Source organism: Eublepharis macularius, chromosome 7 (genome assembly GCF_028583425.1).
Source record: "Eublepharis macularius isolate TG4126 chromosome 7, MPM_Emac_v1.0, whole genome shotgun sequence".
NCBI lineage: Eukaryota > Metazoa > Chordata > Lepidosauria > Squamata > Eublepharidae > Eublepharis > Eublepharis macularius.
Genome location: NC_072796.1, coordinates 21,113,404 through 21,137,900, shown reverse-complemented (window position 1 = coordinate 21,137,900; position 24,497 = coordinate 21,113,404). Strand labels below are relative to the sequence as shown.

Genomic DNA, 24,497 nt, shown 5'->3' with positions numbered 1-24,497 from the left:
GATGGGAGACCACCAAGGGAGACTCTGCAGAGGAAGGCAATGGTAAACCACCTCTTATTCACCTTGAAAGCCCCAGCAGGGGTTGCCATAACTCAGTTGTGATTTGATGGCACTTTACACACAACCAGACAGACTGTCAAGAAGACAGTTTTTCCATAAAATTATGTGCATGCTCTCCTGAATTAGTAATTTCTTATAAACATTGACCTGAGGATCATCTAGTTGGAAGCCATCCACGAAGGCAAGATCTTCCATTCCAAAAAGGTTAGAGCTACTGATGTGGGTCAGAGAGATAATCTACCCAAGTCCACAGTCCCGGCTACTGTCCATGACCAGGCAACCATTTCAGGAAACTTCACAAACAGGATATGATGCCGACATTCATCTCCTGAGGTTAATCCTTTCACTAGATCATAAGCCACAAGCAGACTGTGGGCCTTTGGGGAGCTAGTCAGGAGCTCTACTGCTGAAGCTTACTGGAATGTAGACTCATCTTGTGAAAAACAATAGACTTCATTGGGACCAAGTAATTTCATGAACATTTGCCTTGCTCTCTCCTTCACTGCTGTGTTTATGAACTTCCCTTCCATGCAAGAAAGCACCTACTGTCCATTCTTTGCTTCTTGTCAGCAAGCTTTCACCTAGGCCATTTCCACACTACTCACCTTCTTCCAGAATGCTGCGAAACATGGCGAAAAAACCACGGAAGATAGCATCTTCCCGTGTGAGTTTTGTGCGACATCTTGCAAAACTCACGTGAGAAGACACTATCTTCTGTGGTTTTTTCGCCCCGTTTCGCAGCGTTCCGGAAAAAGGTGAATAGTGTGGAAATGGTCCTAGTTCCTTGATCTTACCAACCTCTCTCTCTACACCCCACCTGGACTAATTTTGGGGACTACATTGCCTCTTGGTTAGACACCTCAACCCCACTAGTTTGTGGAACAAAGCCCCACATTGTGGCGATCCAGACCATCTACTGTTCTTAAGACAGAAGGATAGTTCCTGCAGGATATCATGGGATTTCTATAGGGTGTGACAACCAAAATTTTATTGCCAGAGGTATATGATCTCTGGGGAAAGAAGGCTGCACTTTTGGTTGCCATGACCACTGACAAATATTTTGCACTACCTGCAAGCAAGATGAGTTAATCTAAATAAATCTGCAACCACTAACGCCTTAGATGTTTTTAAATTATTTAACTTTTATTACTGTTGCACCATTTATACAATTACATATAATTTCAATGCATCCATTGTACATTTTGCTTTTTTATCTGTTTTTTTTTCCAATGAGTGGTGTATTGGTGTCTGTGACACAGAATGGAAGAGAAACTGGAACTGCAATGAACGCAGACTTTTTTTTTTTCATTTTCACTGACCAATAAACAGAACTACAGGTGCACCCAACCACGGACATGCATTAAACTCGTCATGATAAATCTAGGTAGGCTAAGTAGGATGAAGAATGCTTTTTTAATATTTTTTTTAAACTCCCAAAAATATTTGGAGAGGAAGAAGAATCAGAGGATTGGCGTTGAGAAAAAATGTGGACAGCTACATGAGGTTTTTTTTTGTCTGAAAGTTGCCATTCATTCACTGCATAAAAAAATACAAAATAATAAAGACTGTAAATTAAAAAAAAACCAACAGGAAATACTGCTTTGATAAAGATCTGATTGGCGTGGCACTGGCCTGGAGGGCAGAATCAATTATATCATCACTCCCAAACCCCTATTAGAGAAAAAGGAACAAATCGAATACATTGGTGGAGTGCATTTACAGCAGTTCAGATACAAAAAAAAGAGAAAAGAGTACTGTACTTTCAGACATTGGGGCTGTCTTCTGATTTTAATATCTGATTGAAATACAGGACTTTGTAAAGTTGGCAGAAAGTATATTAGATATTTCCCCCACAAAAATACTATTTGGATTCCCACCCCACCACCCCACCACCGTCACAACCCGTTCCCACCCTCCCTCCCTCTCGACTGAATGGGACAATCCATTATTTTATTTTATTTTTTATTTTTTCCTGGGCAATACATATTTGTTATTTCAGATCTGAAACGAGTTAGTAGAGCTGGGGAGAAAAGGAAATTAAAAAAAAGACACAGGTTGTTTTTTAAGTGGTTAATTTTTGTTTGTTTGTTTCCCAACAGGCTGTCCAAATTTAATCTTTCGCTGCTATGGTTTGATCCGAATTAGTCGCCGGAGCTTCAGACGGTTTCGCTTCCTCTGGTGGGGCCGCCGGATCTGAGCCCTTAGGAGTTGAACTAGATGCTTCTGTTGTTGCTGGGGTCTCCTTGGAAGAGGGCGCAGCCTCGCTGCTGCTAGGTTTTGAGTCTGAAGCCACTTCACTTTTAGTTTCTTGGGCTGCAGGTACTGCAGGAGCCTCAGTCTTTTTGGCATCCCCGTCCTCCTTGCCCTTGTCATCTCCTTTACTAGCGGTGACTTCTGAAGGCTGGGAAGCTTTTGCATCGCTGCTGGGCTCCGAGGGTTTCGGCACTTCACTGCTGGCTGGAGGAGCTGTGGCAGAGCTGGGCTCCTCCTGTTTTGGTGCCTGCTGCTCGTTGTTCTTCGGGGGCTCTACCTTGGCATCGACCACCGCATCCGGCTTCTCGGGCTCCGACTTCTTGGCCTCTTCCTGGCCTCCTGCTTTGTCTTTCTCCCCTTCTTTGTCATCCGTCTTGTTGGCAGCCACCTGGGCTGCCTCCTCGCTCTTCTTCTCCTCCTTGTTGTTCTCCTTCACTTCGGCCGTCTCTGTGGTGGTTTGTTGGTTCTGCTCATTCTCTTTTGGAGCCTCCCCTTCCTCGGCAGCTGCCCCCTCAGCCTTCTTGTCCTTGTCTTTTGCCTTTTCATCATTCACATTGTAGCCCTTCTTCTTCTTGCTTAGTTTGCCTCCCATGTTGGAGTTCTGGAATCAAGAAAAGAGGATAAGGTTACCCCCAAATGAAACAATCCCAGTTGGTATCACCTATGAAAACAAAATGAAATTAGTTCATGCTTTTCCCATAAAAGGAGGAGTAATGCTGGGATTTGAGTGGGAAAGAGTGTACAACTGAAGAATACACATGCATTTACAGCACAGATTTATATTGCTTTTATACTTGTCTCAGTGTTATGGGTGTCCTTCGTGATGTTAAAGATGGAGAGCCAATGGGGTGTACTGGTTAAGAGTGTTTGACACTCTTGCTTTGAAGGAACCAATGTTCAAATCCCCCATTTTCCCATTTATTTCGTTATTTATACTCTCGTTTTCTCCCCAGTGAGGACCCAAAGTGGCTTATAACATGATTCTCACCTCCTCCATGTTATCCTCACAACAACAACCTTGTACAGTAGGCTAAGTTAAGCGAGATTGACTAACTAGATATGTATTACTCCTTCACGGAACATAACTTCTGCAAACACTATGATCCACTTGAGAGCAGTATCCATTGCCAGTTTGGTGTTGCAGTTAAGAGCAGCAGGACGCTAATCTGGAGAATTGGGTTAATTCCCCACTCCTCCACTTGAAGCCAGCTAGGTGACCTTAGGTCAGTCACAGCACTTTCAGAGCTTTCTCAACCCCACCCACCTCACAGAGTGATTGTCGTGAGGATAATAATAATAACACACTTTGTAAACCACTCCAAGTTTGGCATTAAGTTGTTGTTATTGTTGTTATATGTCTCTTTTCATAAGAATCTCATCTTCATCTTCTTCCACATGCCATTCCAATCATCATTATAATACTTGGAGGAAACTAATATTCTCCTACAGTCATCAGCAACAGTATTAGGAGAAATTACTAATTTTTTTCAAGGAATACAGTTACATTTGAATAGAGATGTGCACTGTCCCCAGTTAATTTTAACTAATCCTATTAATCTTTTAAAAAATCCATCATAATTCCTACATATATTTTTCTTCGGCAAGATTCTCTACATTTATGTCAAATTTTACTTTTGGCAAAATTTGGTTTGAAATGTTGAGTTCAAATCAAAGGCTTTATATGAAGGAACTTTAATTGTTTAGCTCTTACATGGTAGCTCACACTGTACATCAATAACTTGACATAAGAGGCTGGAATTGTGGTGCTGAAAAAATGGTTATCTAAAATATTAAGTAGGCCTCTTGTCACTTTTTTTAACACATTTTTCTAACAGCCCTCACAGGGATGGGAAGATATGTGTCAGTCACTACTATAATAAAGTCTCCCAAATAATTCTCAGCTGAAGTATTAGATGCAAAATTCAAATAAAATGTAGAAAATTGTGAAATCCTCTTTTCTTTTCCACACTTAACAATTATTTGCCTTACAAATGAAATTCCAGACATTTTTTTATCACACCATGATTAAAATTGTGGTGGAAAAGTGGCCTATAAATGTTTTAAAATAAAATAAAATAAATACAATAAAACTGAGTAGAAACATGAAAAGTGAAAGAAAATTCCTTTGCGGGTCAGGGGCAGACCTGCCCACCAGAAAGCAATACGTGTCCCTAACCCTTACCTCAGCCACACAGAACTAATGTCCCCCTGGGCCTTTTTCAAGTCAGGAAAATTTATTTAGTTCACTCATATCCTGCCTTTCTCCATCGGGGCCCAAAGCTACTTACATTGGTCTGCTGTCCTCCAATTTATCCTCCCAACAACCCTCTGAGATAGGTTAGTCTGAGAGTGTGTGACTGGCCCAAGGTCACCCAGCCAGCTTACATGGATGAGTGTGAATCCAAACCTGGGACACCAAGAGCCTAGTCTAACACTCTAACTACTACATCACACTTCCTCTCAATGGTTAAGAGTAGAAGGCTGAAGCTCTAATCAGGCACCAATTCACATGTGATGGTTGCATCTAACACAGGATGGGGACACGAGACCTGCACACTCGGTAATGAGCGAAGACTAGGTTTCACTGCAGGCACAAGGATATCGCTTTATGAAGCACAGCGGTTTTGTTGTTGCAGTGGCACTCAAACTACCTGTACTGCACAACAGTCCGTTCACAGGCAGAGAAATTACTCCTCAAAGTCAAGAGTTGTGGGAAAACCAGCTTCCATGAAAGCTCCCAAATTGTACAACAGAACCAAAATATAAGCCACCCCAGTCACGAGGCAGGACATCGTCCCCCACTTTAGTCCAAGAGCTCAGTCACCAAAGTCTAAAAACATCAGAGCCAGCCCAGTTCTCATAATTCTCCCATGTAGGTCGCTCTAATGCTTATTATATAAAGGAAATGAAGTTTTCATGCCCATCCAGTCACATTGCACTTCAGAGCAGTTTTGCAAATCAGCAGGAACAAAGATTTAAACAATGGTGAGAGTATATTTGCTTCCAGATAGCCAATCCCCAATTAAGCCTCTATTTGTTTGCCTGGCGATGCTTGGATAACACAAGCATGCTTTTGTTCGAGGTGCCTCTTTATTTTTTCCAAGTTTTCGCTTTTTTTTACACGCCTAGCAAAATGCCTGCAGTTATGATGGGGGAGAGGGGAGAGACTGAGGGAAAAGGAGAGGAAGGTCAAGTGTATCTTCTTGTGCCGTGAGAGAAGAAGGAACAAAAAGTCTCTGCGCTCCGTACAGACGCATGTTGCTCCCTCAGAGAGTCCCTGTCAGTGGGAGCTGGCAGGCAGTCAAAGTGTCAGTGGAACAGGTTTTCTCATTACTACAAATGCAGCATTTTAGAATTTTCCAAAAGAGCGAATGGCAGCTGTACACTTACTGGGAGAAAGAAATTTCTTGGAGGCATTGTGGAGGTGGGAAGGTATCCACAATGTCCAGGGTCTTCTCTGCTCCCCCAACCACAACCCTGATTGTTTATTGCACATATGGCCTCTGGAGAGAGAGCCTATACATTCCTAAACGAATAAATAAATTAGGTGTATATTTGGACAACCTGCTCAAATATAGCCCTCGTTGTGGCTAACAGCAATAGTCTAGAGTAACCAGGTTGCAGGTAGGAAGTGGAGCAAGGACATGGAGCTTTATAGTAAGAGGGGTGATCAAGCATGATTTTCAACAGAAGCTCCCAGCTAGCTGAATATGTGCTTCCACCCTAAACAACAACAAAAGTATATGATCACATGCATCTGGTGAGGTGGACCATCAAGCCATCTAATCCAGCATAGTCTACTTTGATCAGCAATGTCTCTAAAAGGCTAGGGCTGACCAAACATTCAAATGTGTCAACTAACTGGTGAAGAGGCTGCTTAATATGTTATCAGGGTTAAATGTAGACAAGCATTCCATGAAGTCAAGAATGCCCCTGTGTAACCGGAAGACCAGTTGCATCATGGGAATATCTAACAACCACGGCAGGGTCCTTTGTTCCCCAACTCAGAAGCAATCAATGTTACATACACACAGCACAGTTTGAGTCCAGTAGCACCGTAGACACCAACAAGAGTTTCAGGATACACGCTTTCGAGAGTTAAAACTCCCTTATCCAAAAGGAGCTTTGACTCTCGAAAGATCCCAGGCTGAAAATCTTGTTGGCCTCTAAGGTGCCACTGGGCTCAAATCTTGCTGTTCTACTGCAGAGCAACATCACTACCGATATACACACAGAATCCTCATTTAAGAACAGGCATCCTCTGCCTGCTTCTTTCAAAACATCGTGTTTTCATAATATACCCAAGTGTTTTTTAAGGAAGAGTTGTTATGCTCAAATGCTAAAGTAGAGCTCTTTCCTAGCTCTACTACCTGAGTTCCCTTTCAAGGGAAAAAGTGCAGGAACCCAGCGCCAGATCTAGGGTCACCCGCGCCTGGGGCAACCCTGGCCGACCACCTCGTGCGTGCACACAGCGCGCATGTGCTCCCCGCACTGCGTGATGACGTCACTTCGGTGATGTCATCACGCAGGGCAGAACGGCGGAGGCAGCGTGCGGGACTGGGAAGCCGCCTGCGCCATTCGCCTCCCTGCAGGCGAATGGCACGGGCAGCCTCGCAGCCCCCCACGCTGCTTTCGTCTGCCCCGCAGGACAGGGGGCGGGTGGCTTGACGTGCACCCCCTGCCCTGCAGGGCAGGCAAAGGGCAGCACCCCCTGTTCTGCGGGGCAGCCGAAAGGCAGCATGGGGGGCTGCGAGGCTGCCTGCGCTGCTGCCTGCGCCCTCTGGCAACTGCTCCCGGAGCCCCCTCCCTGGTGGCGCCAGGAGCAGACTACCCCCCCTGCCCCCCCTCAATCTGGCCCTGCAAGAACCTGTATGGAAAATGTTTGGCAAATGTGTGCTCTGCCTAGCTGCAGAGTAAAAGAGATTCCTTAAATTAAAGGCATGATTCCCCAAACAATGCCCAAGTGTGACTAAACATGATAACAAATTAGTCCCTCTTCCTTAACTCATGAAAAATAAAATGTGTAATATTGCCACTCCCCTCCACCACCCACTTTGCGCATCCACATAGCAGTGTATCGGGGTGACCAGATGCAGGGCAGGGTGGGGGGAGTCCTGTACTTTTTGTTGTCGTGAAGTTCAAGGAAAGTTGCAATTGCCAAAATAACCCCTTTCCTGCTTGGCAACAATTAGTGTTGAGATTCAATTTTCCACATGTTTGACTACTGTACTTAGAAATAATGCAGTATAATCTGAAGTAATACACATTTGTGTCTTTTAATTATGTTTCTTTTAAGTGGTATACTCTAGCTCAGTGCTTTTGAAATTGTTTTCTGGAGAACCCCGAGGTTCTTCAGAAACTTATGAGAGATTCCTCATAAAGCTTCCCTAATGTTATTGACTTTCCTCTGCAATCTGCAGTTGCACAGAAGTGTATTGTGGATAACATTCTCCGTTCATTTGGGGCAAAGATGGAGTCAAGCCAGTCCTCACATCTGTGCCACAGAACTTCTGTGGGCCACAGGCAAGTCCTCTTTGGCTTCCTCAAGCCACACCAACATCTACCAGGCAACCCTGGAATGTTGACATGGAGTGCCCACATTTTGCAGAGGATTCTGGAATGTAACAGCCAGTGTAGTATACTGTTTAGAGTAAAATGAAGAAGGCCTGGCTTCAAATCCCGATTCTGCCATGAAATTGGGTGGCCTTGGACCAGTCACTTTCTCTCTCTCCCAGGGTAAAACAGAGGGAAGAACCTTATATGCCGCCCAATTACATTTTTATTCCACTCTTTCCACAAACAGTTCAGGGTGGCATACATGTGTCTCCTTCCCTGTTTTTCCCTTACAATAGCTATTAAAATTTGTGAAGTTAAGTGCGAAGAAAGAGCACTCTCACGCTCCACCTGCCCTTCCATTGGCAAACACTACAATGCTGAAGGAGGATGGAGAGACAATGGAGTTCAATGAGATATCTGGATGCAAGGAATTGGCCTTGCTATCCTTCTCTTGAGCTTTTTCAAGGAATGCTTGGCCAAATATCTCCAGGTGTGAGAAACTTGTCTGAGCAAGAATCCTCAACTTAAATTGCAGTTTCTCTAGTCATAACTAAGCAGGAGACCGATGGCACCTTAAACACGAACAAAATTTATTCCAGCATCAGCTATGAAAAGTCAGAACTCACATCAGCAGATGCATCTCTTCATAGCGTTAATATAACAAGATACAAAGGCCCCACCATTTGAAGGCATAAAGTCTGAAAAGTCCACTGACCATTCTCACTTCCCAGGTGCTTAGGAGCCATTTTGAATGTCGTCTACGGGCAGCTATCCCAGCACAGTGATATAATTCATTCCCTGTGCTGGCACTGCAGTTATAAATTAGCCCCTCCAGGTGTTGCCTTTAGATCTCCCAGAATTACAACTGATCTTCAGGCAATAGAGATCAGTTCCCCTGAAGAAAATAGCTGCTTTGGAGGGTGGACTCTATGCTGAAGTCCCTCCCTTCCTTAAACTCCACCTCTTCCAGGCTCCACCCCCCAAATCTCCAGGAATTTCCCAACCTGGAGCTGGCCACCCTACTCCCAAGCTTAACCCAAAAGATCTGAGCACTTGTATCAAGAGTTTAGAGTATAAATTGTTGGATTTAGGGCCCGTGAGCTTGCCAACACAGTGATGAGGATGTCATCAAATGCAGAAGGTTATGAAATACAGAAGTTCACAAGCATATCAGTCCATATCTTGGAAACAATTCAGAGAGGAAAGTTTAGATTGGCGTCAGAATGGCAGGCCAGAGATTCACACCAAAATTATGCACAACTGAGGCTCTCGGAGTGGAATTCGTATCGGGGCAAGGTTTCTGACAAGCTGTTCTGATAAAAGCGAACAAAGGATGTGGCAGTTTCTTACTGGTCTTGAGAAATCACCTGACCACTCTCACTTAGCAACTTCGTCTTCTGAGGAAGCATTCAGTGGGGGCAATTGAGGTGGATCCCCTTTGTAGTACAGAGGATAGGATTTCCTGGCATCTGATAGCCTGAGTGAGAGGGCACTATAGTCTTCACAAGTAGCCAGCCATAACAGACAAACACAACTGAATAAAGAACTGGCAGAGAAGAATTTATCGGGTCAGTAAAAACAGAACAGTAATCTAAACCTACAGTCAACAACTACGCCGCTGGAAACTGGAAAATTAAGAAATAGCTTCTTCCCCCTGGCAATTCCCTGACTTCCTTTTTTTTCTGGCTGCTGTCACTTTTTTCTTGTTCTCTTCCCGTAGCGCCTCTGTGAGACCACATTTCTCCATATCCTCTTTCACTGTTTCGTTACACACTGCTTTGGTTGTCTTCTTGGTTTCCCTCCTGTGCACTTTTTTCATTTGCTTCCCAAAAGAATCAGGGCCACCCCTTTCCACACTTCGAAACTTTCTCAGTTCTCCTCATTTCCCCATCTAGGAGTAACTTTCCCTATGCCACCTCATCTCTGGAAAAGCCTGATCTGTAGATACGAAAATACTCTGAAACTTTAGCTTTGCACTCTTTATGGAAGGTACAGCATCCCTCCCTCCCTCCAAGCTTCTGTGTATCCATTCCTTTGGCTGTGGCAATTGCACTTTTCTCAGCCACGAAAAGACTGATTAAACAGTCCGATTTCTTTTAAGTGGCACTATACATTTTTCTGCAGCTGCATTGCCCTCTGCAACTGCCCCTCTCTGCTTCTGTTTCCGAGAGTTATAGCACAGAGAGGTTATAAAGAATTCTCTGCCATGGTTCGGACTAACAGCAAACAGTGGCTCCATAGACAGTGATTTAGTCCCCATTTGGATTTAACAGAAGGGGCACACAGACACCTTCCCCCAACTTGGCACACAGGCACATAGAAAGTTACTTCTGCTTTCACAGCAAACCACGGTTTACTGTTAAATCCAAATGGGGACTAAATCAGTGTCTGGAATCCTGGTCTGTAGTGAAAGCAAAGGTAACGGAAAACCGTGATCAGCTGCAAAAGCAGAAATAAATAATTTTTAAGATTAAAAAAATTACTCAGGATGGGGAGTGCAAGAAAGATCTTACTGAAAGAACATTTGCAGCAACTACCATTTGTCTTCCTGTCCTTGCAGGTACTTAAAGTTTGGGTGGGGCTGGCAGTAGGCAAACCAAAGGGCAAGAGCCAGAGAGATCTTAATCCTTGGCTCTTACCTTGGTGTAGTGGTTAAGAGCGGCAGGACTCTAATCTGGAGAACCGAGTTTGATTCCCTACTCCTCTGCTTGAAGTCAACTGGGTGACCTTGGGTCAGTCACAGCTCTCTCGGAGCTGTCTCAGCTTCAACAACCTCACAAGATGATTGTTATGGGAATAATAACTACATACTTTGTAAACTCCTCTGAGTGGGCGTTAAGTTGTCCTGAAGGATGGTATATACATCGAATGTTGTTGTTGTTGTTGTTGACTCAGAGCCTCCTCCTCAATCAAGGCCAGCCTGTGATCTGTATCCTTTGCTTACTTGCTTTTGTTTTAAGTGTGTTACTTGGAAAATGTGTATTTCTTTAGTTTTCTGCAAGCTGCTTTGGATCCCTTTGGGGAGAAAAGTGGCATGCAAATGTGCTAAATAATAAATAATCTCTCACACCGAACAGAAGATTTGATACCTTATGCCTGCCAAGAATAACAGGAGAGGAAAAAGACTGAGCCCAACAAAGATAGTCTCTTCTGCTCTCTTTCCTTGTCTAACTACACCATTCCTGTAGTACAAGTTCAGCAGGCCTAGTCCACTATCTCATTCCATTAAAACAGCAGCTGCTGGGAATGGTGAAATGCCAAAAAGGGGACCACCTATTCTTCATCTTCCTGCCCTTCACTCTGTCATGATGACACTCAGATCATCGCCACACCAGTCCAGTCCCAACTTTCTGGATGAAATACTTGGCTATCACCAGCCAGTTATATTGTGCCTGTTTCTGTGGCTTTGGCACATCCCTATCTTAAGTTCTTTGCACTGATACTCTAACATCATTTTTTTCAGTGTGGAAAACACCAGATTCAAATCTATTTGTCAACAAAATATAAAAGCTTTTTTCAAAGATGCAATCGATCTTCCCTAGCCACGTTTAAGGCTGGTCACCCAGGCATTTATACGTCTCATTTCTCACTAAGCTTCAAAATTCCAGATTAAAAGCAGCAGGCCTACTAGATTTACTAGGGACAATCCCAACCTCTTCTCCCTTGCTCACAGGATCTCCCACTTACTGGCAGCCTGCCCACCTGCAGCGTCGCGACCAGGGCTTTTCTTCAGCTGGAACACGGTGGAACAGAGTTCCGGAACCTCTTGAAAATGGTCACATGGCTGGTGGCCCCGCCCCCTGATCTCCAGACAGAGGGGAGTTTAGATTGCCCTCCGCACCGCCAAGCGGTGTGGAGGGCAATCTAAATTCCCCTCTGTCTGGAGATCAGGGGGCGGGGCCACCAGCCATGGCCGATTCCAGACGACTAACCTGAAGGCGCTGCATGCCACCATGTTCCGGATCACGACGGGGAAAACGCGAAATATTGCGTTTTGTCGCGCGAGTTTGGCGCAGAAAACGCGATATTTCGCGTTTTCCCTGTCGCGATCCGGAACATGGCGGCATGCAGCGCCTTCAGGTTAGTCGTCTGGAATCAGCCCATGTGACCATGTTCTCCGAGGGCAACCCACTGAGTTCCACCACCTCTTTTCCCAGAAAAAAAGCCCTGGTCGCGACCTATGCTAAGATCCCTGTTGCTGTTTCTATTTAATGTTATATGGGGGAGGCTTTTATTTCTGATATTTTTATTGTTTCATTTCCACTGTATACTGCTTTGACATTTTAGAAAGTGGTTTAGAAATATCACAAAGAGATGGATAAAGGCAAGGCCCAAAGTAGCTGCCGTTCTAAGGATTATTGTAATAAAATTAATTGTTAAGACAGTAACATTGGAGTCTGTGTGTCATGATAATGTCATCCTGGAAAAGCCTGATCTAAACGGGTCCTAGGACTGAATTAGCATGAAAAATACTTTTCATAAAATTGCTCTGAGCTATCAGGCATGTTATAAAAAGGACTGTGCCTTTAACACACAATTTTTACAATTACAGGATGTCCCCAGTGATTTCCTAATGAGATAAGGTTTTGTTTCCCATAGCTGTCTGGGACATGCCTTTCATTTTATGACCCAAATGCCAAATGTAGTGCTTTTTTGCACCAGTGACTGTTGCTGTCTGTATGGCCACATTTGCCTAGTAAACCGCATAATATTTTTTATCTCAGCATTTGGAAATGTGAGGTAAGTACATGGGTGACCAACAATTTATAATAGCATAATTTAAAGCCTCGCATATTCTACAAGGCTGCAATCTTTAACACACCTACAAGAACTTAAATTGTTTACACATGTGTAGTTGAGTCACTTTGTAACTGATTATGGGACTGAGGCAATTATTTTTTAAAATCCTGAAGAGATCCTAAGAACCGAAAAGTGGCACTTATGCTACACATCAATCCATCATGCTTTTATATATAGACATGGAAACCTGCAGAAAAAACTGTTGCCCCCCCCTTCCCCCCATCCACCCCGAGCAGCCCTGCCCAAGTTTGTCCTACAGGGAGAACTGGAAAAACAGCTCTATGAAATATTTGCTCTCTGGGTAGTCCACCGCTGTAGCAAGCAAATTTATAAACTGGCACTGAACCCAGCATCCTTCAAAGGAAGGAAGGAAGGAAGGAAGGAAGGAAGGAAGGAAGGAAGGAAGGAAGGAAGGAAGGAAGGAAGGAAGGAAGGAAGGAAGGAAGGAAGGAAGGAAATTTTGTAGCTCTGTGGCCACCACTGCAAAGCTAGACTTGAAAATATATGAGCTAAGCCTGGTGAAAGCTCAAAAAGAGTAGATTCTTGGCCTGAGGGCCATATCATGGCTTCTTCCCATGAACAGATGGAGAAAAATCAAGTATGCACATTATATTTCTCTCTCTCTCTCTCTCTCTCTCTCTCTCTCTCTCTCTCTCTCTCTCTCTCTCTCTGTATGTCAAGACTGCAGATTTGAGTTATCAATACACATTAGGCAACAGTGATTTCAGATTGCCCGAATGCACGCTCATTGTGACAGGCTTTTAATGACGTAATTAAATGGTATCTTCTAAACTTGATTCTCATGCTTATTGTGGGCAATCCATGCTCACGTTAAGGAACAGGGAAATTATAGGGTTTGGAAGCATGAGACTAAGGTGAGATACCGACAAAGGTGGGGAAACTGTAACAGATGTGTTTGGCGGACTACTGTCTGGACGAAGAGAAGAATCTGATGCAGTGATTAGATTTGATTAGATAATGGTTTGAGAGCCTCATGTGACTCTTTGACATGACACCTGCTGCTCTTCTGAAAACTATATCCCATCCAATGTGGCACCCATCCCATGTGCCAAGTGGGCATGGCCATTGCTCAGATGGGACAGGTGGTTCCCATCTTGACACATCCGCTGCCAGAGGAATAGAGGATGAAAGAGCTAAAGGCCTTGTGGATGCAACCAAGAAGACTATAGTTATATATTTTATTATTGTGTGTGCATGCGTGCGTGCTGGGGTGGTGTACAGGACGCGCAGTTATCATGTGGCTCTTTTGGTTGATGCTAATTGTTAATGTGACTCTCCACAAGCCATGGAGTATCAATGATCTCATGCAAACAGGCCCAGAGAGCCATTTGTTATGAGCAATGAGGCATCCAAGGATAATAAGCCTAACACTGTAAAAAAAAATATCTTGGCACTCGTTAGCCAAAATAAGCTTCACTGTTATGTATATAGACCCAGCAGTAGATACAGGATAATGTAAACAAAAGAGATGTCCCTGCCCCAAAGAACTTCCAATCTGAATTTTGACGAATGGAGAAGGAAGGGAGGATGTGACAGAGGGACGAAAGCTGATACAGTCTCATTTATTTATTTATTTGTTTATTTTATATTCCACCTTTCTCCCCAGTGGGAGACCCAAAGTAGTTTATAACATTCTCCTCTCCTCCATTTGATCCTCACAACAACCCTATGAGGGAGGTTAGGCAGAGAGTGTGTGACCGGCCCAAGATGACCCAGCAAGCTTCCATGCCAAAGGATTCAAAACTTCAGCCTTCCCCAGTTCAATAGCAACCGCTAAACCACATTGGCTCTCTAATGTAGCAAAATTGGAACCATAATGGTTCAATTTAAAAAAACAACAATGGTGAACTGACCCAAGGTTTCATCTCAGTTTTACAAAACATGAGTGTTCCAACAAGAATGGCAGCCATCTTATTAAGATGCATAAAAAATATGTTGCAGCTATGATATAGTTGTTAAGGGGTTATGCTTGGAATCAACACTCTGCTGGTTTGAATCCCACTCCTGCCATGAACTCAGCAGGTGGCCTTGGGTAAGTCACTCCTCTCAGCCCCAGCTAGGGTTGCCAGGTGCCTTCAACCTCTCAGCGGGCAGTTGGGAGGCCTGGAACTTACCTTGTGTGATCCTCTTTGCATGTGGGCTGAATCAGACATGACTCAGCCCAATTTGAGCCAAATCAGGCTGCTGCAAAGTGCAGGAGTGTACCGCGCTGCCCAGGGAAGCACATTCCCCCTCCCGTTGGCCAGGTAAGTGGGGGCAGGGGGTAAGGTAGGGGCAGGGGATTCCTCACCCCTGGCGAGAGTCTGGCAACCCTCTACCCAGCTCCCCAGCTGTATTGGGGAAATAAACATAAAACTGACCTTGTTCACCACTCTTGACTGGGGCACTCATTTATCTAGAACAATGGTATGTAAGTGCAGTTGTTGTTGTTGTTATTTATTCGTTGCATATTCTTTTGGACTACCTTCTGAACTTCGGGAAATTGTTCTTAAATTGCTAGCTTTCAAGGCCAGATTCTATCATTTGAATGGGGGAGAGCAAAGGACATGTTTAACTCTCCTCCGTTAAGATAAACAATAGAGCTTAAAACTGTTCAGTCTTGGTTGGAGGTTAAAATATGATAAAATATCATTTATACAAAAATATATTTTATCATTAAATTCTATCACTTAAAACCTCTTCTTACTGTAGTGCACTACTTTTCTGTACCTTGCCAATAATGTCAGAAGCTCTGAGCCATGGTCAAGGAGTATATTTAATAGTTCCTCTGCATGCCAGTTTCACTTCCCCAGGAAACTGAGAACATTTTAGCTGCAGTGGGGTCTTTTCTCACATGGCCTGAAGCTTCTGATGTTATCCAAGTAGCACAGGAAGCCGTGGTTTCCACAGTGTTGAAGTAATTGGGGAGACGAAGTATTTTACTGATGGAGCTTAGATTCTGAGTAGAGATGGGCACAATCCAGGAAAAAAAGGAACCGTGCAGTTCATAGTTCGTCACATTTCACGAACCATGAACTTTCACAAACTTGCCCCAGTTCGCGAACCAGTTCATTTGGTTTGTGAAAACGCCACTTCCGGGGCAGTAGGAGGTCACTTCCGGGGCTGCAGAAAACCCATCTCCCCAACTGCCTAGGAAACTTATTGTTCGGCGCCAGACTGTCTGCAGTGACAAACCAAAAAATGAACCAAATGATCCGGCCTAAAAAGTTCATGGCAATTCATCAGGAACAGGCTCTGACAAACCACCAGTTTGCAAACCACAAACTGGCCCAGTTCATGATGAATTTTGGTTCGTATTTCGGTTTGTGCCTGCCTCTAATTCTGAGATAACCTCTTCCTTTAGTAGTTACAGACCATATAATATATAACCATTCTTTTCCTTTGGGGGACGGGGACGGGACAATAGCTCGTTTTTTGTTTATTTTATGCACAAACTAGCTTTGATACCCATGCTTCACTACGGTATTTAACTACTTTAACTTTTTTTGTTTTGTTGAGTTGGTAACCCTAGTGAACTTTTAGGGGGAAATTAGGAGGTACATTTTACCTCAGGACACATTCAATGACTCCCAATAGCAACTACATACTGTTTAGAATGTGGAGGAGGGGTGAGGACCAATCAGACCGCATATGCAAATGACCTCTGTATTCCAACTGTCTCGGGGGGGGGGGGGATGAGGTGTGGAATGTTGTGAGCCCTAATCAGCCTGCATATGCAAATGACCTTGAAAGGCTAGCCCAATCAGGGAAGAGTGGCCGAGCTGGCAGTGGGAAGGGGTGCAAGCAGGCAGTAGCCTGCCAGCCACACAGGGAAGCTGTAACCCTTTGGGGAAACACATTTTACCCCTTTTTACCCCCTTAGGGGGCAAATTTCTTAAAATCCCTTCTTTGTGGGTATTTACATCATGAAAGAAATGTTCTCTCCAAATTTCAAGGTCCAGGGGTTTGGGCTGGATGTTGATGAGTCAGTCAGGAAACTTGTCTTTACATATATAGATTTTGATTGGTTTCCAGTTGTGAACGTGCATCCTCTCCCCAAAATAAAGAAGGCCCTTGGGGGGAGGGGTACATGAAACTGAAACGTACATTACAAAATGTTAGGGTAGCCAGCTCCAGGTTGGGAAATACCTAAAGATTTTGGGCTGGAGCCTGAGGAGGGCAGGATTTGGGGAGGGGAGGTACCTCAGAGGGGTATAATGTCCACCCTCCAAAGCAGCCATTTTCTCAAGGGGAATTGATCTCTGCAGCTTAGAGATCAGTTGTAATTCTGGGAAATCTCCAGTCTCCACCTGGAGGTTGGCAACCCCACAAATATTAAAATATTTGCTGTATCTAAGAGATGGCACAAATGACTTGGCTTAACATGACAAAATTAATGCACATGATCAAAGGCGCTGATTTCAAAGGAAGAGTTTGGCATGTGTCCTGCCCTCCCCCCCAGAAATAAAAAGGACTTTAAAGGACTTAACATTGGCTGGATCATGCTCAATATTTGGATATTAGACTCAGCACATCCAAAACAACTTGCTTTCCTTAGGATTTAGAGACTCCGTTCTGGGCATGGTGACCAGCTGTGCAGCAAGAATGTTTATATGTCGACAAAGTAAACACCATTTAAAAAATGCTTGTTTACAGAGAACATTTGAATGGGAGTGGCTACACCAGAGGAAGTTCCAACCAGCTGAAGGCATCTAGCATTAGCACAACGTTACACAAATTAGGAAATCCAGAGCTACGGTTCTGCAGTTAACAGTGACATCTCAATACTGCGTGTACAATGAGGCCGCCCTTTCCCTGTAAGATGTGCTGGTAAGGTTGCACCATGCTTGCTGTCAAGAAGCATTTCCTTTGAAACACCCAAGTTTCTGCTTTTGCAGTTTGAATTACTAGATTCTTAGCAGTTCAAAGCAACATTGCTGTAAACATGCCATGGAGGATTTAACTCTGTTTGAAGTTGCATTCTCTTTGCAGCTGCCAAACAACAGACTCCTTCTGCTCTGAAAATATTTAGTTTCAAGCAGCCTAGCTAGTCCTCGCACAACTTCCATTTTAAGAAACTTTTAAGTTTTTGAGCAGAATTCAGGGATCTTTATATTGATCCTACATAAAGAAATATCTAACAGTCTAATCCTAAACAGAGTTAAACCAGTCTCAGCCTACTAAAATCTATGGACTTAAACTGGCCTAACTCTGCTTAGGATTGCACTGTAAATTTGTTTGAGCAATAGGGGCATTGAGCAATGCTTAATGTGACTTCCCTACTCAAATTCTGGGGATGGCTTATATCTTCACAGTGATATTGTGACATTGTTGAGTAACAGCTGTGGCTCACGAAAGCTCATACCCTACCACTAATTTTGTTAGTCTTATAGGTGCTACTGGACTCTTGCTCTTTTCCACTGCTAGACAGACAGACTAATACGGCTACCCACCTTGATCTAGCTCTAGAAGTGTAACATACACAGTTCAGTCTCCACCACACTTTTCACTCTTCCCCTTTAGATCGCAGACATGAAGAGTTACATAGGCAGCTCTACTGGGGATTCGTAACACATAATATCCTTCTGAAACCAAATAATTTTTAATAAGCCAAAAAGGTCTACATATGCCAATGCCAGAAGCCCTTTTTTGGATGAAACACTTGGGGTATTCAACCATGCATATAAGGAACATGTACTACCCATGATCCCTTGCTGGCAAATACGCACAGTGGCTGTTTCAGACAATATCATGAATTTGGGTATTGGGAGGGTTTCAGGTAGTACTCTCTCCAGGTACAGGCAGTTAGATACCCCCAAAACAACACCTCAAAAAAGCAATCAGTGGATATGAAAAACTTTTTACTTTGGTTCTGACTTGCGGTATGCATTAGCCTCCGCAAGTGATGGGAAACAATGCAGAGAGAATGGCCAAGTGGCTATAAGCGAAGATCAGTGGCTGCCAAGCTGCCAAGCCGTCTCTAGTGCAAAAATTGGCAAGTGTTTTAAATCAGAAAAATGAGACCAGCAGGCTGAAGTCCCAAAGCAATAATAGCTTGTTGGCATGTAGATGGCTGTAACCAAATGTCCATGCCTTGTGCTGCCCTCATCCACCTATGATTGAATCTGGGACTGCAGGAATGTATTGCATGTATACATGGGTTGCCTTAGGCCAGTCAATCTCTTTCTGCCTAAACTACTCCGCAAAGTTGTTGTGAAGATAAAGGGAAGTGAGTAAGGTTGCCAATGTATAGGAGGGGCCTGGAGATCTCCCTGAATTACAACTGGTCTCCAGACTATGGAGATCAGTTCCACTGGAAAAAAATGGCTGCTTCAGAAAGTGGAGCGAGCCTATGGCGTTATATTCCCCCCTCAAGCCCCACCCTCCCCAGGCTCCACCCCCAGGTCTCCAGGAATTTCCCAGCCCACATCTGGCACCCAAGAAGTAAGAGAAAACCGCACACTTCCCTGAGCTCATTGGAGGAATGCATGGTACACATCTAATCAATACAAAGAAATCAACTGAATGGTTGTATAGATTATACCAAATTACCCTTTTATGTACAGCAAGGCAAATTCCATATCGTGTTTTCACGGCATGGATTTGTTTACAATATCAGGATAATTCCTTCCTGTTGGTCAGGGCGACAGACGTTTTGAGAGAGGAACTGTTCATCGCAGGGCTGTTCCAATCTGATAAATTCCAACGCCGGATAAGCTCCAATTAGCAGAGCACGCATCTACTGGTTAACAGCACCCAGATAACAGCTCAGCAACCGAATGAATCCCGAGAGCTGATCAGCAAAAAAGAAACATCGTTTTATGTACTCATCGGAGGCCAAAATGAATCATGCACGCTGGATACCTGCCTATTGTAAGAACAAAGCTTATCATTTGTCTCTGACTGATGTTTATCCAGTAGCTCACTGGGTGTGAGAAGGGATATCAAAGCATCTACAGAACCCACGATAAAAGGCTTCTGCATTCCTAAAACGGAATAAACACAATGACAAATTAGTCTCCGAGACTAATGGGCCATTTTGATAAAGGAGGGAGAGGGGCTTGTCTCAATGCTTTCCTTAGCCAAGGCCTTGGTAGTGTTCTCTGCCCATTCCCTGGTGAATCGTCAGGGAGGGGAGATCAAATTTCAGATGCACCAGCCTACAAACTGCTGTGACAAACGAATGCCTTAGCAACTTACTACGGGTTGAATCGTCAACACTGTGTCTGCACCAAGCTTAGCACATTTCATTTCAGTCCTAGCATTAGGATTGCCAGGTGTCCGGTTTTCACCTGGACAGTCTAGTATTTTGGTTGTTGTGGGTTTTCCGGGCTGTATTGCCGTGGTCTTGCCAAGACCACGGCAATACCAGCCCGGAAAACCCACAACAACCATCGTTCTCCCGGCCGTGAAAGCCTTCGACAATACATCAGTCTAGTATTTTCTTGGACTATCGGGGGGGGGGGGGAAGAAACAAGAAAAACATTTTTGTTTTTTAAAAAAGAGAGAAACAACAAGAACAACAACTGCACTTATATACCGCTCTTCTGGACAGATTAGTGCCCCACTCAGAGCGGCAAACAAAGACAGTGTTATTATTATCCCCACAATACAGCTGGGGAGCTGGACCTGAAGGGAGTGGCTACTCCAAGGCCACTTGCTGATCTCATGGCAGTAGTGGGATTCAAACCTGCAGAGTGCTGATTCACATCCCAGTCACTTAACCACTATGCTACATCAGACACCTGGCAATTCTCCAAAACCTGGGTGGGTGAAGGACTGGGGAAATGGAGCTCCTCCTGCTGAGTAGCTTGTCCGCTGTCCAGCTCTTCCATTCCAGTGCTTCCTGGACCCTCATTTCTTGTGGGCTGGCTCATCTCCTGCCCCCCTTCATGTCCATGGAGGACAAAGGTGCATGGACTTCTCCTCCCTAGTCCTTCACCAACCCCCTTGTAATGGAGCTCCACAGGGCTCTCGTACCATCCCCATTCGCTCTGGTGAGCTGCCTGTTGGAGGGGTCCAGGCTGCCTCCCTGCTGCAGCCCCTCCCCCCGTCCTGCATCTGTACAGTAGGACTGGAGGCCACTCGCTCCACTCTGCCCAGGAGGTAGCAGTAAGTTGAGGTCAGGCCTGCCCCTGCCAGGCCCACGGCTGAGCGCAGAAGGAGGGGGCACGAGGACACTCTCTGTTGCCATGGCAACATCACTTCCAGAGGTGGGGGTGTGTGTGCAGATATTTCTCCTGGGGAGTACCGGGGGCCCCTCTCACCTCTGTGGCAACCCTACTCAACATCTTGTATCTTAACACTCCACCTGGTTGGGGTGCCAAACAAATCTGTCTCGGGAAATTACTGAGGATTCGAGGACAGTGGCTGGGGAGGGAAGAACTGGGGGGAGGGAAAGGAGCAAGGATATGATGCAATAAAATCTACTCTCTGAAGCAGCCATTTTCTTCAGGGAAAATGGTCTCTGTAGCCTATTTACTCAGATAGAAGGGCTGTACTGTAACAAAGTGGTCTCAGAGGGACACGGACCACAGACTTTACTCCTATGTGCTATTGTGTGTCGTCTGTCTCTTTGACCATGATCCTACTGGGGAGTTTTACGTTGTTTCATGTTGTTTCATGTATCATTCTTAGAACTGATCATGCTCTGTTTCAGCATTCCTTCAACTCTGTATTGGATTTCTGATGGCTTTAAATCTTGGCAAATTTGCATTTACAGACCCTGTTACATTGTTTATTGAAATGTCCCTGAAACTGACTGTGCTGACTCACACTGTAATCCGCCTTGAGTCTCAGTGAGACAGACTATAAATAATGTAAATAAAATAAATAAAAATAAATAGAGATCAATTGTAATTCCAGGAGATCTCCAGGCCCCACTTGAAGGTTGGCAACCATATCACCCAATCAAGTCTGATGCCTTCCTCCAGCCTAAGGAAGTTTCTTCCAACTCAAGGGGCAGAGAGGATATAGGCCAGCTTTTCTCTGGTCCAGAGTCATTTTCACATACGTTTGCACTCCTCCTTAACAGGGGTATATGAACAGAGTTGGTTATTCAAAATCAATAAATGCCAGGTTGCAGTACTGTACCCTTGCAAAGACCATTCACCTCCCAACAAGTTTAATACAGCTGAAAGAGGAGGGGAGGGAGAGGCTGGAAGGAGGTAGGATTGTAAATTAATTGGCTTTCATATCCAGGGGTGTATCCAGGGGTTTCATTTCTACCAACAGATAACATTAAACCAGGAGTCTAGATAAATGGGAGCATAAATTGCTATGGAACACATTCACACACACAAAAGAGAAAAGAGCTTTGATACTGGAGGACTACCAGAACAATGGTTAGAATGAGGAACGACAGCAGACTATGGTATATGCTAATCTCAGACTTTTCTCTTTTGAATGAGATGCATAATATAAAGCCAGATGTCCTTTTAATTCCTTTGAAAGTTAATAGCGTTGTGGAGGTGGGGGTGGTTTTGATTGGCAAAATAGGCTTTCCAACTTCCAGGTGGGGCCCAGAGATCTCCTAGTATGACAACTGATCTCCAGCCTACAGAGATGATGATGATGATGACGATGACAACGAAGATGATAACTGTGCTTATACACCTCTCTCCTAGACAGATTAGTGCCCCACTCAGAGTGGTGAACAAAGTGAGTGTTATTATCCCCACAATACAGCTAAAGAGTTGGAGCTGAGCGGGGTGACTTACCCAAGGCCACCGACTGAGCTCATGGCAGTAGTGGGATTCCAACTAGTACAGCGCTGATTCACAGCCCACCCACTTAACTACTATGCTACACAGCAGCTCTCTGATCAGTTCCCCTGGAGAAAATGGTAGCTTTGGAGGGTGAAATCTTTGACATTATACCCTACTGAGGTCCCTTCCCTCTTCAAACTCTGCCCTCCCCAAACTCTAGCCAAACCTCCAGGAATTTTCCAACCTAGAGTTGGAAAACCCACATGGGAAGAAAGAGTTGACCCATCTTTTCCTTTTCCTTGGTACCTATTGATATCAGGTCACCACGCAGCTTCTATTCATAATTTTAAAACACTGGAAGGCTCCAGTGATGTGTTTCCCAATATCTTAACTCAGGGGTGGGGAAACTGCGGCCCGCAGGCCACATGTGGCCCGCTACAGAGTTTTTTGTGGCCCGCCAAGACAGTCAGAAAAATCCGCCTTGAACTGAGATTTCCTTCTAAAATTAAATGTGCTTGCAGCTATAGATGATATGAAATTAGCACAATAAATAAATTGAATAAAACTACCACTATTTTATTTAATTTATATTTATTGATTTTTATGATACAATTTATACCTTTTCTGAAATGCAAAGTTAACTAATGAATGCAATCATTTTAAAAGGTGCGGCCCTCCGCTAACCTCCACTCTCACAAAGTGGCCCCCGAGCCAAAACAATTGCCCACCCTGTCTTAACTGTTTTAGTAACAAAATATCTCAACTGAACACAAGAAAAGTTAATGCAGTTTATCCCCTTATTTTCTGTATGCGTCTTGTACTATCACAACCACAAACTATACTTGAGATAGTCCAAAAGTGTTGCCGTTAGCTACATTAGCACACACATTAGAGAATGGAGTGCCATAACTTGATGGTACTTAACTGAAGCATTTGGTTTTAAGACAAGTGCCTCTCAAAGACTACAAAGAGGGAAATGCTTAAATTCTTTGTGGTTGTCAGGAGCAATGTGCAACACTTAAACACTGAAATCCCATGTGTTTCATTTGGATCTCAGCACATTTGTTCCGGATTGTGCCCACTGGTGCTCCCATCCTCAACATCTCAGCAGGAAGAAATAAAATCGATGGGACCTTCATAAAAATAACTGAGACTGGGGTGTAGGTCAGAACAAATCCAAGTACTTGTGGATAATTGGGTTGGGTTGCAAGTTATCCCATATGAGATCTTCAGAAAGAAATGATCCACTTTTAAAGAGCCAGGCAAGAAAATAACAGTTTTCTTTGCCGTCCCTTTATTGTAGTTTAAAGGAAAAACAAAATCCATTCTTCCTTGCAACATAAGCTTTAAAAAGATGTGTGGGTGGGCGGAGTGGGGTGTTTTTTTCTCCTATCAAAACTAACTGCAAAACCAACATGAAAAATGAGAAGAGAATGTCAAGAAAGATGAACTTGCAGATTTTTAAAAAAGAATTCTGAATCTCATCATCAAATCATCTCCCAATGAATCTTGCAGACCGCCCTGTTTCCTAACACAGGCTTGGATCCTAAGGTGCCATTTCAACAGGGCTTCAGGCAGAACAGCATTTCCATTTGCAGAGGAGGGGCAAGCAATGTTTGCCAATTACCCTTTCCGACTGCAGACTCCCACTTTGTGTGGGGTTACCGACCTCCAGCTGGGGCCAGGAGATCTCCCTGAATTACAACTGATCTCGACTACAGAGATCATCTCCCCTGGAGAAAATGGCTGCTTTGGTGGGCGGACTCTATGGCATTATGCCCTGCTGAGGCCCCTCCCCTCCACAAACCACCCCCTCCCCAGGCTCCACCCCCTCCTCAAATCACCAGGAATTTCTCAACCCAGAGTTGGCAACTCTGTTTTGCCCCAATAGTGTTCCTGGGGGGTCTACGGTGTAGGAATACTATGAGGGGCTGCTGTGAGAGGAGGAGGCAGGGAAGTTGCTGGATTCCAGCCTCTTTGCGGGCTAATGTAAAGTGTTGGTGCTGACTTTTAAAACCTGGGACTGGGGTATTTGAAGAATTGCCCATCAGCTGAGATTATTCACCACCCATCTGTTTGCCTGTTTTCAGAAGTTAGCCCACCAGAGACAGGGCCTTCTCT

The 24,497-nt window shown here is 44.3% G+C and overlaps 1 protein-coding gene across 2 annotated transcripts in view; it reads right to left on the bottom strand.

The window, feature by feature from the left end:
* Positions 1-1,182: 1,182 nt before the first annotated feature.
* Positions 1,183-24,497, bottom strand: part of BASP1 (brain abundant membrane attached signal protein 1) — a 92,718-nt gene continuing 69,403 nt past the window's right edge. For both annotated transcript variants that reach the window (XM_054986070.1, XM_054986069.1), the window contains exon 2: positions 1,183-2,914. In XM_054986070.1, the coding sequence (XP_054842045.1) occupies positions 2,171-2,905 (735 nt within the window). In that variant the 5' untranslated portion in view covers positions 2,906-2,914 and the 3' untranslated portion in view covers positions 1,183-2,170. The remainder of the gene's footprint in view (positions 2,915-24,497) is intronic.